Source organism: Heloderma suspectum, chromosome 2, assembly GCF_057233095.1.
Source record: "Heloderma suspectum isolate Gila_16-S chromosome 2, 16-S_ref, whole genome shotgun sequence".
In the NCBI taxonomy this organism is placed as follows: Eukaryota; Metazoa; Chordata; class Lepidosauria; order Squamata; family Helodermatidae; genus Heloderma; species Heloderma suspectum.
In genome coordinates, this window is record NC_139459.1 from 406,830,909 (window position 1) to 406,849,725 (window position 18,817).

The following is an 18,817-nucleotide window of genomic DNA, read 5'->3' on the forward strand; positions in this document are numbered from 1 at the left end:
GGCCCCTTCCAGCCCGCCTGTTCCATGCAATGATTCTGTGATGGGACCCTGGCTAAGGAAGGGAGGGGAAGGCCCAGGCTCGGGGGCCACGGGGGAGGGGTGTGCGGGGCAGGGGCTGGCGGGCGGGCGGCGGTGAGGAGTTGCTCCCTCTGAGCCTGTCTCAGGACCGAAGAGGAGCAGCCCAGCCTCCCTCTGGGCCACAGTGGATCGCCGGGTGGGGCCCCTCTAGCGCTCCCTCGCCCCAGACCGGCCTCCCCTTGAGACCCTGCCCCACGGGCCCCGTGCCCTTCCCTGCCTTGCCCCCAACGCCCCCTCCCTGACGCCTTCCTTTCCAGCCGGCACTAATGCTGCCCCCAGGGCAGAGACGCGGCGGAACCCCCGAGGGGCCTGCGCCACCCGCCTCCCTTCAGGGGCCGAATATGGGGTGGGGGCATCTCGGGCTCTCCCCTCCCCCCCTCCTCGCAGGGGAGGAGAGGCGGGCGGCGGCGCGGGAGAATCGCGGGCTCTTTCCCGGGGGAGGGGCCGGGGGCGGGGCAGGGCGGGGCAGCCGGACCTTCCCCTCCAGGAGCCGCTCTAGGAAGCGACTCTCCCTGGCCTTAACCCTCGGAGGGATGGAGGGACACCCGCCGCCAGCCAAAACTCTCCAGGGGCTTCTTGCAGAAACGAGGCCTGGGAGGGATCAATCCGGGGTCCCTCGAGGGGGTGCTGGGGGGGGGGGAGTCCGGAGCGGCGCCTCCTGCGTTCCCTGCTGAGGTAAGCAACGGGGCGCCCTGCAGCCATTTTGGACTTCATCTCCCATAAGCCCCAGCCAGCATCGCCAAGGATTATGGGAGCTGTAGTCCAAAAGTCCACCAAGTTGCCTCCTCCTTCGGAAGGGTAGAGCCGGCGCCTGCCTTCCGAGAGGTGAATTGGGATAGCCAAACAATTACATCCCCCCCCCCCTTTCCATTCCTTGGGAAATCTGGGGAGGGTCTGGGGGATGCAAAAAAGTCGGGAGAGATTTGGGTGGGAGGGGCGGAGATGTTTCTGCCCTGGAGAAAAGTTCGTCCAGTCCGTCAAACATTCATTGCTCACGGCCGAAGGGCTTTGCAAAAATTCAAGGACACTCAAATATATATAAAATAAATCACATTTGCACAATCACGAGCTCCTAGAGATAGTTTTTAATATGTAATAAATAAATAAATTTGCAAATACCATTCATTGCTAAAGCTATAAAACACAGTGAATAAAAAGAAAGAGCAAAACCACAGAAGCCACACAAGCGCCGGGTCAAAGGAAACAGTGGCAGAAGTAATGCAGTTATGAGAATTCAGAGCCTTCTCTGGTCAGACTTCTGTGTGTGGATCCTTGCAGCAGCCGGTGCAAGAAGAGGCTCTAAAAGCCCCAAAAAAGTCAACACCTGGCCACAGATAACATCCTGGCTGGGGTAGTTTTTTGCATGTCAACCCAATGAAATACTGGGAAAGACGTGGGGTGGGGGGCAGTACCAATAATGCGGGGGGGGGCTTAGCTCAGAGCTTTGCCTTCTTTCCCGATATGTCCCTGCACACTCCTTGCTGAATGTGCACAAGATCCCAGGCTGGCTGGGGCCAACTGCTGGGGAACATGGGTGGGCGGGTGCTGCTGCGTTCGTGCCCTGCTTGTGGGTTCCTGGTCGGCAGCTAGCTGGCCACTGCATGAGCAGAGGGCTGGACTGGATGGACCCTTGGTCTGACCCAGCAGGGCTCTCCTTGTGTTCTCGTGTCTCCGCAGCATCCCCACCAGCTAAAGGTCCTCAGGTGCTGGAAAGACCCTTGTGTGCCTCGACGACGAGGAGTCCTGTGGCTCCTTGAAGACAAACACATCAGTGATGGCCTAAAACTTTGGGGGACTCTGTCTGCGTCTGCAGATGCCCTTCTGGAAGAGGGAGAGTCCCACGGCCGCAAAGGGCTCAGCCGTCCCGCCGAAGACCCCCCCCCCTCGCTGCCCCACAAGCTGGGATCTTCCTTGGCCCCCTCCACACAGCCAGGCAGGGGCCGGGAAGCCACGGGGCTTCGAAGACACAAGGCCACGGCAGACAGAGCTTCTGGGGAGGCAAGTGCAGCGGGGAGGGCCAGGCAAGCGCGGCATGGGCCACGAGGCTGCATGGCAGGAGGTGCAGGAGGAGCTGGCTGGACTGGATGCAGCCAGAACCCTGCGCCTCTTTTAACCGGGCTGGCGAGACTACAAGGGGGTGCAGGATTCATGCCCCCCCCCCCGATCTCTGGCTGAGGAGTAACATTCCCTGCAGTGGACACCAAGGAGGCTCCCTCGTAGCCCTGGAAAGAGCCTCAAGTCCTGGGTTCAAATCCTGGTGGAGAGAGAACCCCAGGGAGGGCTGGCGTTACCGACTGCAGCCAGAGAATGATGCCATCCCCCCACGACTCTTGGACGATGTGGCTTGCTGCTTTTAAAGGCCGCGGCTCGCTTTTAAGCCCCTGCTTTGCCTGCAGAAGGTCCCGGGTTCAATTCCAGGTGGCAGGTGAGGGGAAAACTTCTCTCTACCCAGGCCCTGGAGCACCACAGCCAGTCATGCCGGGCAGGACAAATACTGAACAGTGTGGAAATGTCAGGAATAAATAAAAGAAATAAAGAGTATTGTACTTCCAAGTCTTCAGAGTGCTTTCAGACAGAGTAGGTGTCTGCAATCCTTATAACTAGGGCTGGTTGAATTCTTGAACATATTTTTCTATTTCATCTCAAATCCAGGCCTCCATCCCCTCAGCTCATGGTTTCCCAGTAACTCCTTCGGCGTCATCGCCCTGGCCTGGCTCTGAGCTCCCAGACTGGACTCGAACGCACAGCGCCTGGCCCAATTCCACTAGATTCCTAAATGGCTGTGGGATCTTCCCCCCCCATTGTTTTGGTACTTCTGCAACCCTTGGGGCTCCGTGGGGCCTGCTGAGGCCGCCCTCTTGTGTGGGTGGTTCCGTTTGAGTTACGAAAGAACTGCCAGCTGGGGAACGAGCCCACAATTAGCGTGGAGTGGGGGGGCTCTCGCAGACGGAGGGCTGAAAGCCGTGGTGGAGGAGCTCTAGGGGGCGTGTCCCAGCAGTGGGCGGTGCTGAGGGTGGAAGGGGCGGGGCCAGAAAGGCCAGCCCGTTCTGGCTGAAAGTGTCTCTTCCTGCCAGGAACAGAGCCCTGGGAGAGGCATTTCCGCCTTTCAAAATGGGAGGAACACTGCGCAGAAGCCGGGAACCGCCAAACGTGGAATGGCTGGGGAAAGGGGAAGGGAGCAAGGCCGCCTGGGGAGCAAGGGGGGGTGGACTGGGTCCCCAGCCTCAGCCTCTGCCCCCTGGCATAGAGCACAGGCCCCTACAAAAGCAAAGTGATGGAAGACATTTTGCACCATAGTTTCTCCTGGCTCCCGTATTTTTTTTCTAGGAAAAGATCATGCCAGGGCTATGTTGCGAACAAAACACTGTGGACCCACAGCTTCTCCTCTGTCCTCCCCACCAACTGGCACCCCCCCCTTCCTCTTCTGAAGATGGAGCTCAGACCATCCTGCAGACCATTCTGCAGCAACTGGAAGGAGTGGGCATGGGTGAGTGGGAAATCCCTTCTCAGATTTCTCCTTCTTAGCTTGTAGCTCTGTCCATGATCTCAGAGGGCTCAGATCTCCCCCTATCACCACTCAGGCCCCATCGAAGGGGCACAGGACTGCACTCTTAACTCTGATACATACAGAAAAAGAGCTCTACCTTTGAGCAAAAGAGCAAGACGCCACATTGCCAGAGCCAACCTAGAATTTTCAAGCACCCTTCTGACATCTGCTAGATAAAGACAGCCCCCCTCCTCCCGGATTATGCCCATCACAGTCACACAGGATACAACCTGATCCCTCTTGCTCAGAGCAGGAACACGGAGGGAAGCCGAGGACAAGCACCTGACAGGAATGAGGATCCGAAAGCGGGAGCTGCCAACCAGACTCCATGCAGCCCCTTCCTGCTTCCTTTTCTATGGGCTGCTGGGAGGCCAGAGCCAAAGAGAACAGAGAGACACATGAGCAAGTTAACCAGCATCACCTCATTTGAAGAAAACATTCTGGTACAAAATCAAAAGAATGGAGAGAACAGACAAAAAATATCTGTGTGGATTCCAAGAAGCACATCAAGCTGTATGTGCACTGTATATTGCACTGTATGTGAAAAATACATATCTCTGCACAGAAATACAGGAGGAGGAGCTTGGTAGCCCCATCGAGAGCATCTGGGTTGAAATAAATGGAGCAAAGAATAAAAGGAACCTGGTGGTCGGAGTCTACTACCGGCCACCCAATCAAGGAGAAGCCAAGGATGAAACTTTTGAAAAGCAAATAGCCAATGTTTTAAGGAAGCATGATGTAGTAGTAATGGGGGACTTCAATTTCCCCGATATTTGTTGGGAGACAAATTCTGCAAAACATGGCCCCTCCAGGAAATTCCTGACTTGTGTGGCGGATAACTTCCTCCTACAGAAAGTAGAGGAAGGAACTAGAGGATCGGCTATCCTTGACTTGATCCTAACCAACAGAGATGACTTAGTGGATAAAGTAGCAGTTACAGGAACTCTGGGGGAAAGCGACCATGTTGTACTTGAGTTCTTGGTTCTAAGGGAAGCAAAAGCCGAGTGTACTCAAACGCGTACCCTGGATTTTAGGAAAGCTGATTTTAATAAACTCAGAACAATGATCAGTAAGGTCCCATGGCAAGCAATGCTAGCGAGAAAAGGAGTCCAAGATGGGTGGGAACTTTTAAAAAAGGAAATTCTCAAGGCACAATCACAAACAATTCCAACAAGAAGAAAAGGTGGAAGACAACAGAAGAAGCCAATGTGGCTTCACAAAAAGCTTAGGGATGACCTGAAAACAAAAAAGGACACATATAGGAAGTGGAAAGAAGGCCAAGTAACAAAGGAAGAGTACAGGCAGGTAGCACAGAATTGCAGGGATGGCGTCAGGAAGGCTAAAGCGGAGAACGAGGTGAGGTTAGCGAGGGATGCTAAAAACAACAAAAAGGCTTTCTTCAGCTACGTGCATAGTAAAAGGCAGAGGAAAGAAATGGTTGTTCAGCTATTAAATAAGGATGGCAAAATGATAACAGAGGACAAAGAAAAGGCAGAGGTGCTCAATTCCTACTTTGGCTCAGTCTTCTCCCAAAAGAGGGTCTATGACCCCCCTGGCAAAGGCGAAGTACAGGCTGAAGGGGCAGGATTGCAGCTTGAGATCGACAGGCATATGGTCAAGGAACACCTCATTACTTTGAATGAGTTCAAATCTCCAGGGCCAGATGAACTGCATCCTAGAGTCATAAAGGAACTGGCAGAAGAGCTCTCAGAACCGCTGTCTATTCTCTTTGAGAAATCATGGAGGACCGGGGAAGTGCCAGATGACTGGAGGAGGGCTAACGTTGTCCCTATCTTCAAAAAGGGTAAAAAGGAGGAACCTGGGAACTACAGACCAGTCAGTCTGACATCAATCCCTGGGAAAATTCTGGAGCAGATCATAAAGCAATCCATCTGGAAGCACCTTGACAACAATGCAGTGATTACTCGAAGCCAACATGGATTTGTCAAAAACAAGTCCTGCCAGACAAATCTGATCTCATTTTTTGATCAAGTCACCTCCCTTGTAGACCGTGGGAATGCTGTAGACATCATATACCTCGACTTCAGCAAAGCTTTCGACAAAGTGCCCCATGATATCCTGATGAGCAAACTAGCTCGAAGTGGGCTAGATGAAACAACGATCATGTGGATCCACAGTTGGCTACAGAATCGGACTCAAAGAGTGCTTATCAATGGGACCTTCTCAAGCTGGGGAGAGGTAACGAGTGGGGTACCGCAGGGCTCAGTCCTGGGCCCAGTGCTCTTCCACATTTTTATTAATGACTTGGAGGAGGAGGTGCAGGGAATGCTGATCAAATTTGCAGATGACACAAAATTGGGAGGGATAGCTAATACTTTGGAAGACAGAAACAAAATTCAAAGTGATCTGGATAGACTGGAGTGCTGGGCAGAAAACAACAGAATGGCATTTAATAGGGACAAATGCCAAGTTCTGCACCTAGGAAAAAGAAACCAAATGCACAGTTACAAGATGGGGGATACGTGGCTCAACCACACTACGAGCGAGAAGGATCTTGGAATTGTCGTCGATCACAAGCTGAATATGAGCCAACAATGTGATGTGGCTGCAAAAAAGGCAAATGCTATTTTGGGCTGCATTCATAGAAGCATCGCTTCCAAATCCCGGGAAGTACTAGTTCCCCTCTACTCAGCACTGGTTAGGCCTCATCTGGAGTACTGTGTCCAGTTCTGGGCACCACACTTTAAGAAGGATGCAGACAAGCTGGAGAGGGTTCAAAGGAGGGCAACAAAGATGATCAGGGGACTGGAAACAAAGCCCTATGAAGAGAGACTGAAAGAACTGGGCATGTTTAGCCTTGAGAAGAGAAGACTGAGGGGAGATATGATAGCGCTCTTCAAGTACTTGAAAGGTTGTCACAGAGAAGAAGGCCAGGATCTCTTCTTGATTATCCCAGAGTGCAGGACACGGAATAATGGGCTCAAGTTACAGGAAGCCAGATTCCGACTGAACATCAGGAAAAACTTCCTGAGTGTCAGAGCAATACGGCAATGGAACCAATTACCTGGGGAGGTGGTGGGCTCTCCCACACTGGAGGCCTTCAAGACGAGGCTGGACAGCCATTTGTCAGGGATGCTCTGACTTGGATTCCTGCATTGAGCAGGGGGTTGGACTCGATGGCCTTGTAGGCCCCTTCCAACCCTACTATTCTATGATTCTATAAGCAACTATACCCCACCTTATCTGCTAAAAAGCCATTAGGGTGGTGTGCAACAATTCAAACCAATAAAGCCCAGCAAAAACAAAAACAAGAGTAGAAACATAAACATGTTCTTTAATATTCTTGAACGTGGAGGGGCATATTGGCTCAATCAGACACATGTCATGGATCTTCCCTTGGGGCATTCTGGATTCGCACAGTCACCGGGAGGCAACACCAACAGGTGAGCAGGTGGGAGCCTAATCTAAGACTACTCAGGTGGGCAGCTCCAGCCAATAGTCTGTGCCCACACCTGCCCATGCGGATGGTTGTCCCTGCCCCATTTTGAGCACTGATACAGTTGGTCCCTTCTATGAATTCTACGTTGATTATTTAGACTTGATCAGTCAAATTAACTGTTTTAATTATCTACATGTACATAAAAATACAAGAGCCCTGCTGGATCAGACCAAGGGTCCATCTAGTCCAGCCTTCTGTTCACACAATACTGGAGGTAGCATACAGCCATACTGGAGGGAGCATATAACCACACACGGCATCTCCTGGGATTGAATCTTTTCAAAGGAAGGGCTGTGCTCGAGCTGGGGATCTTCCCATGTTCCAGAAATTCCAGGGATTTACAAGATTCCTCCTTCTGGTTGTTCTTTAATGTGATTCTATATTTGTGCTTTGAAGAAAGCTGTTTCCATACTGAGCATTTCTAAGTCTTTCCTTTGTGTGAATTCTTTGATGAAGTTGAAGGTTTGGCCATGACTGAGACTCTTTCAGCAGTCTAATAAGCATTTGAATCACTTCTCCTTTCTGTGAATTCTTTGATGTGAGTTAAGTTTGGAGCTCTGACTGAACCTCTTTCCGCACTCTGAGCATTTAAATGGCTTCTCCCCTGTGTGAATTCTTTGGTGTATTTTCAGGGTCATGCTTTGACTGAAACTCTTTCCACACGCTGAGCATTTATAGGGCTTCTCCCCTGTGTGAATTCTTTGGTGTTGTTTAAGGTGGGAGCTTCGACTGAAGCTCTTTCCGCAATCTGAGCATATATAGGGCTTCTCTCCTGTGTGAATTCTTTGATGTTGTTTAAGGCTTGGGCCATCGCTGAAGCTCTTTCCGCACTCCGAGCATTTATATGGCTTCTCTCCTGTGTGTATTCTTTGATGAAGTTTAAAGCTTTGGCCATGACTGAAACTCTTTCCACACTCTGAGCACTTATACGGCTTCTCCCCTGAGTGAATTCTCTGATGACGTTTAAGGTCAGAGCTCCAACTAAAGCTCTTTCCACACTCTGAGCATTTATAGGGCTTCTCCCCCGTGTGAAATCTTTGATGTTGTTTAAGATAAGAGTTCCGACTGAAGCTCTTTCCACAGTTGGAGCATTTATAGGGCTCCTCCCCTGTGTGAATTCTTTGATGCAAGTTAAGCTGGGAACTATGACGAAAGCTCTTTCCACATTCTAAGCATTTATAAGGTTTCTCACCTGAGTGAATTCTTTGATGTACTTTAAGGTTCATGCTTTGACTGAAACTTCTTCCACACTCAGAGCATTTATACGGTTTCTCCCCTGTGTGAATAATATGATGCAAACTAAGGTGGGAGCTCTGACTGAAACGCTTTCCACACTCTGAGCATTTAAAAGGCTTCTCCCCCGTGTGAACTCTTTGATGTGAGTTAAGTTCGGAGCTCTGACTGAAGCCCTTTCCACACTCTGAGCATTTAAAGGGCTTCTCCCCTGTGTGAATTCTTTGATGACGTTTAAGGCTTTGGCCATGACTGAAGCTGTTTCCACACTCTGAGCATTTATAAGGCTTCTCCCCTGTGTGAATTCTTTTATGCAAGTTAAGGTGGGAGCTCCAGCTGAAGCTCTTTCCACATTCTGAGCATGTATAAGGCTTCTCCACTTTGTGAATCTTTTGGTGCGTTTTAATGGTCATGCTTAGATGGAAACATTTTCCACATTCTGAGCATTTATAGTATTTCTCCCTGGTGTGGATACTTTGATGCATGTTACGGCCTGAGCTACAAATGAACTGCTTTTCACACTCCAAGCATTTATATGTTTCCTTTTCGGTGTGAATTTCTTCAATAAGGTTTATCTGCCGACTGAAGCTCTTTCCACATTCAGAGTGCTTCCACACTTTCTCTTCATTCTGAATCATTAGTTTGTTTCCTTCAACAGGTTTCTCTAGTATTGCAATTTCATGAAAGTCAGCCCCTTTCGATGCAGATTTGTTCTGCCACTGCTGTTCATCTTCAGTTTTCCTTCTCTGCTGTTTGCTGTTTTTATGCCAGTCACTCCCATCAGCTGAAAGAATGAAGAGATATTTTCCTTAATTGAGGGAACAAACCTAGTGGTTTGCTGTTTTGATTAACAGAGGAAAAAATACTCTGTGGAGCGGCAGGTTCTTCCAAATACATTACACAGCTTCTAGTGATGAACAGAACTGATAACCAGAGTGGTGTACAGAGATTTTATATAATTTATACCAGTAATAACGGACTACCTATTAGGACACAGTCTGCCCAAGATGACTCAGAGTAATAGGTAAAAACATGAACTACAATAAAATAAAAATTAATAATAAAAGCCAGGCAGCAGTACAAATAACAATAGGGCAATCCAGTTTGGGCAGGGAGACTGTTGGGCAGAGGGGTCGATGGAACACCCACAGAACCCCTGGCCTATCTATGAGTTCCCAACACAGGGAACAGGCGCTCAGAACTGACAGACTCTGGAGCAGGATACCTGACCAAGCAGACTGGGTATCTAGCATGGGTAAGATCACAGGTTCCACCCCGGGCATCTCCAGATGAACATGCTAAAATAGCTGAGCTGGGAAGACTTCTGCCTTGGAGGAGCACTCCCAGTCAATGCAATCTCTTTTCGATGTAGATAGTATGAGGGAATATGGGAGCCAGCGTAGAGTAGTGGTTTAGACTGTTGGACTGGGACCTGGGAGGTCCAGGTTCCAGTCCCCACACAGCCATGAAGCTCACTGGGTGACTCTGGGCCAGTCACTGACTCTCAGGCTGAGCTACCGCACAGGGCTGCTGGGAGCATAAACTGCAGAGGAGGAGGGGGACCCCGAAGGCCGCCCTGGGCAATTCGCAAGAGGTGAAAGGGTGGGATATGACGTAATAACAAATAATATAAAGTAAAATGAGGGGATGGTCTTTCAAGGCTTCAGCAGCTGTTTCCCCCACACCTTAGACACCAACTAGCCTTTTCCCAGTTGACCGAGTCCCTCCACATATTCCCAGGCTGTTTCTCTGACGGGTCTCTCAAGAGGGTGACATTTGGCCAGGAGAAATGTTTGCTAGGAGAACACAGATCCAGGTAGGCCTGTGGACCAAAGGTCCAGCCAGAGCTAAGCACCCACCTGCTGATCTCTCCCCTTCCTCAGAGCCGTGGACAAATCGATCATCTGCTTCTTCCTGCCAGGAGAGGAGATCAGATCTGGGAACCGGAAGCCCTTTTGCAGATAAAAACAGAGAAGTTACTTCTGGCACTTCTGTCTATAGTATTTGCTTAGGGATTTCAAAGCCCCCAGTCTGACACCTCCCCCTCCTCCCCATTCTCCCCAGCCCCCCTGAGGGCAAAGGGAGGGTGGGCCGATCCTGTGGCTCCTCCACACAGGGAGGCCAGAGGGCTGGGCAGTCCGAGCTCCCTGCTTGGACCAAGAAGCACCCGCCTGCCAGCAGAACGCGTTTGGACTTGGCTCTGCAATCGTACTACGCAGCCAGTCATGGAGCAGGTGCCAGTGGTGTGGTGTTCTGTGTGGGAGCTAAGTGGGGCACGTTGCAGGGGAGTCCGTGGAAATGGAAGCGTCATCTGGAATGCCGAGCACGGCAGAAAGGGAGGGAACGTATCCAGTGACGTGCAGGGTGTGCCCTGCTCGGTTTCAGATGAGAGACAGGAGGCCCTCCTGAAACAGCAACAGAAGAGGGAGGCTTCCAAGGCAGAGTAAGAATGCGAAAGGCAAGCAGAAGGGGAGTGGAAGACCTTGACCAGGAGAATGAGATGGTCTGTGCCACTGCAGCGACACCATGGATGCCCGCTTTCCCCAGCCAGCCATGACCAACAACTCCTATTTCTTGGTTGGGTTTAATTTCCACCCCACTCCCACCTCCGGCCATTGACCTCTGCTGAGACATGGGTTTTGGCGCATTCCCTCCCCCCCACCCCCCGTTTAGGACAGGGGGGTAGGATATAGCCTCAAGCCCCACCCCTGCCAGGCCCTCACTCTTCTGCTGGGCATTATAGGGAGACGAGCTGGGGAAGAGAGGGCACATTCCCCTCTCCAAGCCCACACCCAACATTGGCAGAATCCCCGCTGCCCCCTCTCCCCCCACCCCTGGGCCCATGCCAGCTCTCCACTCCCATCCCCCAGAGCCGCTGCCACCCACCAGGGGCCCTGACCCATCTCTTTTCTCTGTTTCACCCTAGCTGTTCCCCAGGTAACACTACAGAGTGCTGCTTTTGTCACGTGGCGGGATGGGGGGGGGGCTCGCCCTTCAGCAGCAGACCAGGTGGGCCCTGCGCACCCCCCCCTTGCTGCTCTGGGGACAGGACAGGATGGAGGAGCACTCCCGTGCAAGGATCGCTCCCTTAGGGAACCCAAGCGTAACCTAAGCCAGCAGCAGGACGCAACAGCCTGGGGAAGAGAGGACTACAGGGCGACACAAGAGCAATCTTCAGCCGTGCCGAAGATGGGGCAGACGCTGCCTCTGTTCCTCCTGAGGGCAGGACTGGGACCAAGGGGTGGGAACTGCAGGGAAGCGGATTTCAGCTAAACATTAGGAGAAACGTCCTACCAATGAGAGCTGTTCAGCAGGGGGACAGCCAGACGTCGGAGGCGGTGGGCTCTCCTTTTGGGGAGGTATTTCAGCAGGGACTGGGCAGCCATCTGCCAGGGATGCTGGAGCTGCAGAGCACGCAGTGAGCAGGAGAGTGGGGGGGGGGGGTGAGCTAGATGTGCCAGCTGAGAGAAAGAGGGGGCCTTACCCAGGGAGGCCAGAGTCCTGTAGGTCTCCACCATGACTTCCCTGTGCAGAGCCCTCTGGCCTGGGTCCAGCAGAGCCCCCTCCTCCGCCGAGAAGCGCACGGCCACCTCCTCAAAGGTCACCGGAGCCTGGAAAAGGAAGGGTTTATCTGAGCAGGTGATGCAGGAGAGGCAGGAAGGGGGGGTGGTCGGAGGCCCCCCTGCGTGATCCAGGGCTCCCCGGGGGACATTCAAGGCCTTCTTGGCAGCCACCTGGATGGAGGACAATCCTTTCTGGCCCAGGGAGACGTGCAGGGGGCCGAGGCAACCAGGCCTCCCGTACCTCTTCCGGCTGCCCAGAAGCTCTTTCCACTCCAACACTAAGAGGAGATGGCCAAGAAGCAGCCCCGAATGTCCTCTTGCCATCCCCGAGTGTCATTCCATTTTCTAAGAGGAAGACAAAGAAGGTGAGAAGACACTTTATACTTCAGAAGCATTTTGCATTTTATTTCCTACTGTGAAATCAATCTTTCCACATGACTTTTGTTCATAATTCAATGTATATAAAGATTTAGTCTCCTGAAACAAATCTCCTTTTTTCACATGTTAGACAGAAGTTTCCCCTCCCCACACAGGCTCAAGGGGAACTTAAAAGAAGCCCATGAATGTCAGACGTAGGTGACAGAGGGAAACCATGTTGAAATATGTCCCATTGCTCCTTACTGAGAAAGGTGACAGCTCCGTCCCCCTCCTGCAGGATCTCTCCAAACAACGGCCTCTCTTTGGCTTCCGATGGAGTCTTCTCTGATTCCGCAGAATCGGTGGCTACTTGGGCTAACATCCCCTGCTCCTGGCAGAGGAGGGAGGAGGCCAGGGAAGTAAGTGCGGTCATGTTATTGTGTAAGGAGCGGGGCAGGTGGAGGCCAAGGGCAGCGTCTCCGGGTCTCTTTGCATTCAGGCCTCCTTCTGCACTTACTCTGCCTCCCAACCCCAGTTAACGCATTGCTCAGCTCCCAGATGTTCCCTCCCTGTGGGGAGAACTGTACAGCTGGCTGGAAAGGGATCCCCTCTTCCTGCTCTGGAACCTCCCACCCCTTTCAACTGTCTTGTGACCCACTCCCACCCCCCAAGAAGAGCCAGATCCACACATTCGGAGCCAGTGTCCTCTCCACGTCCCCTCACTTGTAAATCTCTGGACTGGGGCTAGTAAATCAACCCTGGCATTCGGAGAGGGCCGGAACAGGGCGCCCCACAGCCCCTCCTAACACCAACCGGGAGGAGAGGGAGAAGCCCCCGGATGTTCCCTTCCTGCTGGCTGGAGCAGGATCCCCGGCCTCCTTCCCCAGAACCTCCCAGCCCCCTCACCTGCCTTGTGATCTGCCCTCCCCACCGAAGAGCCAGATCCCAGCATTCAGAACTGCTGCCCTGTGGGGCGCTCGGGGGGGGGGGCACCCTTTCCTGGGTGACACTGGGGGGGATTCTGGCGGCCCCTGCCCCGGGGGCTCCCAGAGCGAGGGTCCCCCCACCTGCCGCCGCCGCTCCTCGGCCCGGCCCAGCAGGAAGCCCTCGGCCAGGGCCACCGCCTGGCAGCTGCTCTCCGGCCGGCACTCGCGCGCCCAGCGCGCCGCCTCCGCGGGCAGGACGGCCAGCAGCTGCTCCAGCACCAGCAGGTCCACGATCTGCCGCTTGGGCCGCCGCCCCGGCTCCAGCCAGCGGCGGCACAGGCGGTGGAGGCGGCCGCAGGCCTCCCGCGGCCCCGCGGCCGCCCGGTAGCCGCAGCCCCGGAAGCGCCGGCGCGCCTCCTCCCGCCGGGCGCCGCCGCCGCCGCCCCGGCCGGCGCGGGGGCGCCTTCCCGCGGAGCCCGGCTCCTCCGGCCCCGGCGGCATCCCGGCCTGCAGGAGGCCCGGAATTCCGCCCTCGAGCCGCGGCGGGCCACGAGCGCGCGGGCCGGGCCGGGCCGGGCCTCCCGCCAGCCTGCCTCGGCCGGGCGGCGCAGGCCGATCCCCGCCCCGCCCCGGCAGCCCCCGCTCGGCGCGCGGGGCAGCCGGAAGGGGCGCGGCCTCCCCCGGAAGCGGCCGCCCGGCGCGGGGCGCGGGCAGAGGCCGGGCGGCAGCGCGAAGGGCCAGAGGGCCGCGCTGGGCGCCCCGGAGAGGCTCGGCCCTGGCTGAAGCCCAGGACGGAGCCGCTGCTTGCAGCCACGCGGGGCGGGGCGGGGCGGGGCGGGGGTCTGGCGCGGAGCCGCCTGCCCGCCGCGCCGGGCCCTGCGGACGCCTCGGGCTGCGGCCCCCGCAAGCCCAGCCGGCCCGGCCGCGGGCAGGGGTGGCGGCCGCGGCGGAGCTCCCCGGCGAGGGGTCGTGGCGCGAGCAGGAGCGCGAAGCACGTCCGGGCGAGCCGCCGTCTTCGGGGAACGGGCTGGGCAGGGCAGGGCAGGGCAGGGCGGCCGCGGCGCGGGCACACGCGCGCGGGCTGCGAGGCCTCAGCGCCGGCGAGCTGCCCCGCGGGACCCCGGCGTCGCTCTCGGCCGCTGAGCCCGGAGGGGCGCTCGGCCTCGGCCTCCGGGACGCGCTTGTCCGTGCGAGAGGTCCGAGGGGGGCTAAGCAAATCAGCGCCCCAGACTCCCTTGGGAAATGAACGTACCGGTTTGGGCAAGTGTTGCGGCGAAGGAAAGGGATTTGGGGGAGGTTTGTTCTAACACGGGGGGGGGGGGGTCAGGCCAGCCCTAGTACACAGTAACAAAAAGAGGTGGGGAAAGGCGGTTGCCTAAGGCTCAAAATGCAGCCGGTGGCGCTTTGCGTGCTTCGCTCTCGCGTGTTCCTTTGAGGTTTTTGCCAGGCTGCATTAATCCCGACTCTTGGGAGGGCCCAGGCTGATCCAAGGAAAAAACAGTGCAGGAACCCCAGTCCCAACCCTCGACACCGGAACACCGGGGCAAGTTGCGCAAAGTGGCTTTGGCAAGATCCAGTTCCAAAACTAGACCAAATCTGAGCTTACACACACGGCATAAAGATGGTGTACAGTAGGGTCTACACTCGTAGAAAGACCACCGAAAATAGACCACTAAGTGTTCAAAGATACCTTTCCTGGGGTCAGAGTGACCCATTCCTGAAGCTGGAGATTGGGGCATGTTGAGACTCCTGAGTCTCAGTGAGGCAGAGAACCCATGTCTGTTCTAAAAGGGGGCTTTTGAAGAACTGTGTCAAGTAAAAAGTAAAAGCAAAGGAGGCGTGAGAGAAGCACAGAGTTCAGTACTGTTTAGGCCATTCACCTGTCCAAGGGTATTGGGACTGTGTGGTTTTTCTCTCTTGGAGAGAGATCATTACCATCGCTAGTAAGAATGAAATGGCCTCTTTTTCCAAACACAGACTACGACATTAAAAAAGTAGCACAATTTGGTAACAACATGAATCAGATTTAGACTTCTGTTTTCATCACAAGATGCTCTTTTGTATTCTGCTCAGGCCTCAGTACAATAATGAAGCACTTGAGAAGAAAGATGCAGCCCAGTAACCCAGCACTGGAGGCCAAGATGGAGAAGACCTGCACGGCCACCATGTATTTCCCCTTCGTGCTCAGGTAGGTGGGCACAAAGGACACCCACACGCTGCAGAAGACCAGCATGCTGAAGGTGATCAGCTTGGCTTCTTTGAAGGCCCCGGGCAGCTTCCTGGCTAGGAAAGCCACCGTGAAGCAGATGGCAGCCAGGAAGCCCATGTAGCCAAGGGCAGCACAGAACATGGCGACAGACCCTTCGATGCACTGCAGGACGATCTCTCCAGGCTGGGAGTGCATGTCAGAGTCCGGGAATGGTGGAGAGATGCCAAGCCAGATGGTGCAGATGACAACTTGGACACTGGAACAGAAAAGGACATTGGAGTTGGCCAGACTCTTCCCCAGCCATCCCCTCACCCCGTTCCCTGGCTTTGTGGCCAGGAAGGCCAGCACCACAGTGATCATTTTGGCCAAGAGAGAAGAGACGGCAACGGAGAAGATGATGCTGAAGGCCGTTTGTTGGAGGACGCAGGTGGCTTTTCTTGGCCTCCCAATGAAGAGGAAGGAGGGCAAGAAGGAAAGCAGGAGGGAGACGAGGAGAATGTAGGAGAGGTCCCAGTTGTTGGCTTTGACAATTGGGGTTTCACGGAATTTAATAAAGATTCCCAGTAGGAATTTTGTGGTTAAGGACAAAAATAGGGCAAAGGAGGCCAGGATGATCCCCAGATACCCTTCATAGGATAGGAAGGTTGTAACCTTCAGGGTACATTCATCTCGGTCCTGGTTTGGATGCTGATTGTCTGGACACTTTGTGCAGTGGTCCGCATCTGGAAAGAACAGGAGTCACGTTAGGGATGGTGCAGGTGCCTGTTTCAGTCAGCAAATTCGTCAGACTGCCAGCACCTGCCCCCCCCGCAGTCCCTCCTGCTGAGCCCCCCCCCCCCGCAGTCCCTCCTGTGCTCAGCAAGTGGCCAGCAGCTGCAACCAGATGCTTCAGTCCCGTCCGCCTCTGCCGCGATCGCCATGGCAGTCGGAAGTCTGTGTCCATAGACTTACATGCAAAAAGCGTTGTGAATGCTGCATATATTCACAGCGCTTTTTGTATGTACGTCTGTGTCCCCACAGAGGATTCCTTCCTCTGGAAGAATCCCTGCTTTTTTCTCTGAACTGTAATTGGAGATAACAGTGGGGAATGTGGGTGGTGACGGGCTTGGCCGCTCCTCCCAGCTCTGCTTGGTATGTTTTGCTCCCCGTTCATCACCTGCTCCAGCTCCTGACTCCGCTGGGGAAGGTTTGCTGCCTGTGAGGTTTCTGCCAATGGGAGGAGCAGCACAGCCAGGATCATCCCAATGCCGCATCAGCCAGGAACCAAATGATGTCAGGGCATGTGGCCACGCCCCTGACGTCTCTTAGCCTGCAGAGAGCTGGGTGGGGGGTGGTCCAGCTCACACCCTAATTTAGTTCCCCATCCCAGTTATGTTGCTGTAAGATTGGGGGTCAGACAGGTGAGTGGATCCAGGAGTATTGCTGGAGACTGAATTTTTAGTCTTCAGAAAGTTGCCAGGGATCTCCTCCTTAGCTAGGGAAATTACAGGTCAGTGGCCCACAATGACTGGGAACTCAGAGATTCATCTGGAAGGTGAGAGACATTTGGGGGAAGGGCATGCCTTTCTTCCTCTCCCCCTAAGGATGATGTAATCTAGGTGTCTCTGAAGGAGACGGTCTGAGCGAGACAGAGGAAGAGATGTGGAGAGCTGAGTTTGGGCTCTCCAACCATCTCGGGGCACTGCTCTCCCCCTCTCTCTCTCTCTGGAGATCTGATGTGGGAGCAGTGGACATTGGTTGCCCATTGGAGGGTTCGAGCCAGCCTTCCCCAACATGATGCCCTCTGGATGTCTTGGACTGCAACTCCCATCATCCACATCCAGCATGGTTTAAGCTGCGCCTCCACTTACGCTCCACTGGGGTCATCCCATGAAGCTGAATGTTGGGAAATTCAGGACAGACAAGGAAGAATCTATGGAACTCACTTCCATAAGATATAGTGAAGGCTGCCAACCTGGACAGTTTTAAAAGGGGTTTAGAGGAATTCATGGAGGAAGAGAAGCCTATCAAGACTATCCAAGTCTAGAAATGCCTTTAAAAAACCTTTGGAGGACACATTTGGGTGGATTTTTCCCTTCCTCCCCAGGGGCTGCCTTCTCCTCTGGAGTCACCTACCTTCCTGGGTGGAGATGGTCCCTTCAGCACAGGGAGCACAGGCATAGCAGCAAACGGGCTCTCCTTCCTGAACCACCTTAGCGAATCCAGGGCGACAACTCTCCACACACCTGGAATGGGGCAGGGTCTAAGCACACAAGTGAATGAAACACCCATCCAAAGAGAAGGTCAATGCTATTTACCTATGTATTTATTAAATTCCCTCAGCTAATCATTTAAAACTCCTTTAAACTCATTTAAAACTCACTGAAACTCGTAAGCTCATAAATCATTGGCGGAAGCTAAAACAAAGGCACAGCAAATGGAGCTACATCCAAGAAAGGTGATCCTTTACAAACTTGCACTTTGGAGTAGATCTCAGGGGGGTGGGTATCCAGCAGGAACTTAGAGTCTGGGAGCCCTTCTCTACCAGAGGTTCTTGAGTGGTTGAAGAGAACCTCGGCCACATACTGAAATAAACTCAAGCCTAAGAAAGGGGTGATAAAAGCAATACTTTATTATGTCTTGACAAGAGCCGCTGGGCAGGCCTGGCTAGTGGAAGAGCCTGCTTATAAACAGAGAGTACAGGCGAGTTTCAGTTTGGCATCAGTGCAGGCTCAGGGTTTAGGTCTTATAGTGCATGAACTAAAGTTCACAAACTACAGTTCGGGAATACACTCATCCTAAGTTTGAGAGTTCAGATTTTCATTATTCAAAACAAATGAAACGGTGAAAAGATTTACACTTGAGTCCATATTCAAGTGTTGGAACCAATGACCTAGGGAGGTGGTGGGCTCTCCCACACTGGAGACATTCAAGACGAGGCTGGACAGCCATCTGTGAGGGATGCTCTGACTTGGATTACTGCATGGAGCAGGGGGTTGGACTCAATGGTCTTGAAGGCCCCTTCCAACCCCACTATTCTATGATTCTACTCAGCCACACTCGGCCCCTTGCATTCTCAGGGGAGCTCAATCCACATCCTTTCCTTAATCCCTCACTCAGTTGTCCCCTCCAACAACCCATTGACTACTGAACCCTTCCCTGAACAGAAAATTTCCACTCCCAGGGCGCTCAGCTCTCCTAGATTTCCATGACTTACTCATAAATGATCTAGAATTAGGAGTAAACAGCAAAGTGGCCAAGTTTGCTAATGACATGAAATTCTTGTTCAGTCATTCAGTCATGCCCGACTCTTCGTGACCCCATGGACCATAGCACGCCAGGCCTTCCTGTCCTACGCTCTCTCCTGGAGTGTGCTCAAGTTCATATTCATTGCATCGGTGATGCTATCTAGCCATCTCATCCTCTGCTGTCCCCTTTCCTTTGGCCTTCAGTCTTTCCCAGCAT

The 18,817-nt window shown here is 53.7% G+C and overlaps 2 protein-coding genes across 2 annotated transcripts in view; both read right to left on the reverse strand.

Moving 5' to 3' along the window:
* Positions 1–6,902: 6,902 nt before the first annotated feature.
* LOC146356777 (zinc finger protein 446-like) lies at positions 6,903–13,749 on the reverse strand. The gene is made up of 7 exons (XM_084831987.1): positions 13,306–13,749; positions 12,503–12,629; positions 12,123–12,226; positions 11,803–11,929; positions 11,613–11,722; positions 10,178–10,270; positions 6,903–9,102 (listed from the first exon to the last, which is right to left on the reverse strand). The coding sequence occupies exons 1-7, from the start codon at positions 13,663–13,665 to the stop codon at positions 8,983–8,985; spliced, it is 1,041 nt and encodes a 346-aa protein (XP_084688113.1). The 5' UTR covers positions 13,666–13,749; the 3' UTR covers positions 6,903–8,982.
* Positions 6,903–18,817, reverse strand: part of LOC146356776 (uncharacterized) — a 143,373-nt gene continuing 131,458 nt past the window's right edge. The window contains 2 exon segments of the mRNA XM_084831956.1: positions 6,903–7,711; positions 7,714–8,697. Of these exon segments, the coding sequence (XP_084688082.1) occupies positions 7,674–7,711; positions 7,714–8,697 (1,022 nt within the window). The 3' untranslated portion in view covers positions 6,903–7,673.